Raw genomic sequence first — 6,000 nt, 5'->3', positions numbered from 1 at the left:
CAGTACGAGTACAGATGCGTTTAAGTTACACAAAATTCACAGGAACGCCACCGCGCTGGATATAAAAGAAACAGAAGCCGCGTGACTCTCACGAAACATCGCAACATCTCACACCGGAATCGCACTGAGTGACGAAAAGATAATTTTTTTTGGACAATTCGAAAAATACTATTAAACATTTCTGTTATCCAGAAAAACTGCTGTAAAGCGTTTATGCGTCATACTATTGATTTAAATAACAGTACTTTTCACTGTAATATAGCAACTATTGCCGTTACAGTTATGAGAATATAACGCGATTCACCAACGAGAATAACGAGGATCGCAAAAACTACTTTTTTGCATTTAAAAAGAGTAAATGTGCTCAATCGAGAAATACAGGAACTTTTTCCAACACGGAATAAAAAAACAAAAAGGTTAACTCGAAAAAGATGCAAACTCGCAATAGCGAGAAAATTCTGATATTTTGGGCTATAAACTCGCAAATGCAAATACAATTTTTTTTTTAAATAATCACAATTGCGAGAAAAAAGTAATAATTTCAGGATATAAACCTGCAATAGTGAGGAAAAGTCAGAATTTCAGGGTATAAATTCGCAAACGCAAAAAAAGTCAGAATTATGGGGTATAAACTTGCAAAAAAATTAAATTGTAATAGTGATAAAGTCTGAATTTTGAGGTATAAACTCACAAATGCAAAAAAAATTTAATCGTAATAGCGAGAAAAAAAAGGCAGAATTTAGGGGTATAAACTCTCAAATGCAAAAAAAAATGTTATCGTAATAGCAAGAAAAGTCAGAATTTTGGGGTATAAACTCGCAAATGCAATTTTTTTTTAAATAATCACAATTGAAAGAAAAAAGTAATAATTTCAGGATATAAACCTGCAATAGGGAGAAAAGTCAGAATTATGGGTATATAAACTCACAAACGCAAAAAAAAAAAAAAAAAAAATTAGCACTAGTGAGAAAAGTCAGAATTTTGGGGTATAAACTTGCAAATGCAAAAAAAAATATTCGTAATAGCAAGAAAAAATGTCAGAATTTGTGCAACGGTGCAACATTTTTTTACAAGTTACAATTTTGGGGTATAAACTCGCAAATGCAAAAAAATTTTATCATAATAGCGAAAAAAAAGTCAGAAGTTTGGGGTATAAGCTCGCAAATGCAAAAAAAGAAAAAATCGTAATAGCGAGAAAAAAGTCTGAATTTGTGTCTCGTAATAGCGAGAAAAATGACAGAATTTTGGGGTATAAACTTGCAAAATAATTAAATACAATCATAAGTGAGAAAAAAGTCAGAATTTTGGGGAATAAACTCGCTAATGAAAAATGTATCGTAATAGTGAGAAAAAAAAGTAGAATTATGGGGAATAAACAAGCAAATGCAAAAATAAAAAACAATCGTAATAGCGAGATTTTCTGCAAGATATAAACTCACAATTCTGACTTTTTTCCACATTTGTGAGTTTATATCTCGCAATCGACTTTTTTCTCATGATTGTGATATAAACTCAAGTTGTAATTCTGAGGGAAATGTCAGATAACAATTAAACGTTTTAACTCGCAGTTGCACATTTATATAAATCACAGTTGTGAGGGAAAAAAAGTCGCAAGTGTGAGATCCAAGCTTCCATATGCAAAAAAATGCTATTTGTTCCTAAAAAAAACGGTGGTTTTCTTTATGCAAAATGTAGATTTTGGCGTTCGATTCAGGAGTGAAAAGCGTTCGTTCTTGAGTTTGACGAAATCAGCGACGAGAGTTTCGCAACTATTAAACACTTCTCATCGGTATCTTGCAGAAAAATGGCATAATTTAAATGATACTGGAGTTCAGAGAAAGGCTAAATCGCATTACGGCGTTAATATACTCATAGCATTATGAGACCGTGGAAATAAGATCACATTTCGCAAACTGGTCCTGAAAACAGGCTTTTTCGTCGGGACTGGATTCCGGAGTGAAAAGTGGATTCCAGAGTGAAAAGTGGATTCCGGAGTGAAAAGTGGATTCCCTGTTCTCCGTGAGCGTCACGCATCTGCCCGGCTTCAGACGCTCAAACCAACTCAAGAACTCCACGGGCCAAGCATTAGAACAGTGTGCCAGCGCAACAGCAAATTTACACGGGTTGTTCAAGTTGAGCAGTGTGTGAGAAAGAAGGCCTTTAGAAACAGTCCCTGCATTCAAATACATGATAGCTTAACTCTGGCAATGACGAGAATGTCTGTAAGCGAATCCCACTGCGCTCGCACTGCACCTGTGTGTGTGTGTGTGTGTGTGTGTGTGTTTAACATCTTTAACAGCACGTCCAGTGTCAGTGTGGAAATGTAGCTGTGTGTGTGTCTTAAAGCTACGCCCTCGCCAGGAACAACTGCAAAAACAATGAGAAAACATACAGAAGCCGCTTTTCTGGTGAATCAAAATATACCTGGAGAACGGGATTGACACAAACGTACTCGTGTTTGCCTTGTGACATCATTCCGCTCGTGTTTTATTCTGCCTTAACTATAAAAATGACATTAAAATGAACTAATAATGGGGCGTAATTAGACGGTTAATTTTCACTACAAACAATGTCACAAAGCAAAACGCGTAAATGAAATGTGTTCGCTGTGCGCACTAGGCTTCCACATGTTTGGAAACGATCATTATTTTTGCAGTTCGACAAACTCCACGCAACTGTCAATCACAAACTGTCAGTCCCGCCTCCAAGCAGGTTGCCCGGCAACAACCCGGCCGTGCCGTCCTCTAACTGAGGAGTGCCCCATAGGCCGCCGCCATGGTAACCGGGAGCCACGCCCCCCCAGACCCCTTTCCCCGCCCCCTCCCCTGCGCTGTTGCTCCATTGGCTGAGGAGGGCGAGTCCGGGCGTCTCTCCGGCCGTCACGTCCAGCCCCTGCCAGTCTCCCTCCGCTCCTCCACCCGCGGGCCGCTCGCCCTCTCGAGGGGCGGAGTCAGAGCCGGACGAGCCCTCGGGTGACCCCGCGACCCCCGCGCTCTGGGAATGTGTGAAGTACCGGACCACGTCCTCCTCGCTCATGAACTCCGCCACGATGGTGGTGTTTCCCAGAACGCACCTGGACAAGACAATAAACATCACTAAAGTCTGACAAACGTCATTTGATGTCACACGCTTCACATTTAATATTTCAAAAACACTTTATTTAGATTGACATTGAAACGTCAATTCTGTTCTATAAATTATGATTTGCTGAAATCGTAAACTCAATCTTGTCGAAGGTGAATAATGGAGAGAAATTCGGACTCGTAAAAATTCATCATTCATAACATTCAATTTAAAAATCACTAATATTCCCAGTTTTACATTTGACTAATATTTACTGTGTATGAAAGTTAAACAGAAATTATTATAGTATTATTGTAATTTCCAAGATTTTATACAATTCTGTAGCTTAAATTATTAAATCCTAAAATATTTGTTAGAATAGAATAGAATAAATAAATACAAAATTGAATAAAACATTTTTATATATATATAATTATGTAAATTTTGTAACAAGCCTGGAAACAATTCATAACATTCGATTTAAAAATCCCTGATATTAATGCAGAGCAAATTAAATATTTAAAAGTGGGAAAATATTAATTGTATATGAATGATAAATATAGAAAATATTATTTATTACAGTAATTTCCTTAAAGATTTTACAAAATTATGTAAAGAATTTATTTATTTATTTATGTTACAGTTAATTTTATAAAAACTTAAAATTCATGTAAATTACTATAATATGATATTTTTTATATTTATCATTAGTACACAATAACTTTATAGTGTAAAACTATTTCAATTGAATGCTATTAAATATTATGAATTGTACATGTATGTACAGCATACATTTTTACAACATATTTTTGACTTTTGTCAGTTTGGTCTTTATTTATTATAGTATTTAATAAAGACAAAATTGGGGGGGGGGTGTAAAATGTAAATAATATATATATATATATATATATATATATATATATATATATATATATATATATATATATATATATATATATATTAGGGGTGTAACGGTACACAAAACTGACGGTTCGGTACGTACCTTGGTTTTGAAGTCACGGATTCGGTACGGATTCGGTACAGCAGTTTTACAAAATGGCTTTTTATTAATTTTTATTCAACAGTGGTTTAATGAAAAAAAAAATTGTCTGTCCTTAAATTAATTCAGTTATAACTAAAAGTTTCTTAAAGATAATGCTGTAAACTATATAGGGAGCCCTTACTTACATATTGCTATTAAAGATAAACAACAGAGCCCAAACTATTAGCCTAAATTCAGTTGCTATTTATTTTTAGATATAATAATCAACACTCATAAGCTTCACAAAAGGCAGTTTTTGCATTAACTTCTAAATATAATGATTATTTTTTCTCCAATTTGTTGTTGAAATATAATCATTTAGTGGCTGTAATTTTCATGACAGGTTTATTTAAACATATATTAAATAAACAAGACATCACTAACAGGCTAAGTAGTATATAATGAATATATATAGGCTAATATAATGAATATATAGGCTAATATAGTGCATGTATTCAGTGAAAGAGTTAATCTCTCTAGTAAACTAACAGCTGTGGACACTGAATGACCTCTGAGGTAAACGTGATTCTACACGACATTGTTTACAAGCTGTTTTATTGTCTTTCCGCGGTTGAAACACTGATGAAGCGATTACACAACAATTGATACGTTTCAGTAAGTTGTAATGTATCCTCAACATACCTTAAGATATTCATTTATATTTATTCCTTCTCAAGCGGCAGCGCGCGGCGCGCCAGTGAACGCAATCATCTCTTCCTGATCGCGTTCACTCGCGCACCGCGCGCTGCCGCTTGAAGTTGAACTGATACGCGTCTATCAGTCACGTCACATTAAAGAGCGTTAAAACTGCATTTATCGTTTGAATTTCGTGATAAAATGGACTGAATACTCAATATGTTCGTGTGGGAACTAGGATTGAAGTGTGTTCCGTGCTTTAAACAAGCCGACTGTAAACTGTTAAAGATTGCATTCATAACCGTTCGGTACACACGCGCACCGAACCGAGAGCCTTGTACCGAAACGGTTCAATACGAATACGTGTACCGTTACACCCCTAATATATATATATATAAACTAATTAAATTCTTTAAATGTAACATTCCTGAAAACAATTCATAACATTTAATTTGAAAATCATTATCATTTTTATATTTACTGTATATGAAATACAGAAGAGATCATCATTTTATAGTAATTAAGGATGTTATACAATTCTGTAACTGAAATGATTAAATCCTATATTTGTTGAATAAATACATAAATGTGCATAAAAAATGTAGTAAATTATGTACATTTTGTAACAGGCCTAGAAACAATTCATAATAATTCATAACATTCAATGAAAAAATCCCTGATATTCATGCAGAGCAAATTAAATATTTAAAAGAAGATCTAAACAGGGAAAATATTAATTGTATATGAATGATAAATATAGAAAATATAATTTATTATAGTAATTTCCATAAAGATTTTATAATGTTAATAAATAAATAATTTAAGTTACATAATAAGTTAAGTTACAGTTCATTTTATAAAGTCATGAAATTACTATAATGTAATGATATTTTCTATATTTATCATTAATACACAATAACTATATTTATAGTGTAAAACTGGGAATATCAGGGATTTTTAAATCGAATGTTATGAATTATTATGAATTGTTTCCAGGCCTGTTACAAAATTTACAAAAAACATTTTTACAACATATTTTTGACTTTTGTCAGTTTGGTCTTTATTTATTATAGTATTTAATAAAGACAATATTGGGGGTAAAATGTCAAATTTAAATATATATATATAATTAAATTCTTTAAATGTTGTAACATCCCTGGAAACAAATCATAACATTTAATTTGAAAATCATTATCATTTTTATATTTACTGTATATGAAAGAAATACAGAAGTTAATTAATAACATTCGATTTTGATA

General features: G+C 33.2%; 1 protein-coding gene across 2 annotated transcripts in view; it reads right to left on the bottom strand.

The window, feature by feature from the left end:
- Positions 1-1,112: 1,112 nt before the first annotated feature.
- tnrc6bb.1 (trinucleotide repeat containing adaptor 6Bb.1) overlaps positions 1,113-6,000 on the bottom strand; it is a 29,630-nt gene continuing 24,742 nt past the window's right edge. For both annotated transcript variants that reach the window (XM_079815346.1, XM_079815347.1), the window contains one exon: positions 1,113-3,073. In XM_079815346.1, coding sequence (XP_079671472.1) covers positions 2,683-3,073 — 391 coding nt within the window. In that variant the 3' untranslated portion in view covers positions 1,113-2,682. The remainder of the gene's footprint in view (positions 3,074-6,000) is intronic.

The sequence above is a fragment of the Gobio gobio genome (genome assembly GCF_949357685.1).
Source record: "Gobio gobio genome assembly, chromosome: 1".
NCBI classification, from domain to species: Eukaryota; Metazoa; Chordata; class Actinopteri; order Cypriniformes; family Gobionidae; genus Gobio; species Gobio gobio.
Note: the sequence above shows the minus strand (reverse complement) of the source record. Positions and strands in the feature narration are given on the sequence as shown.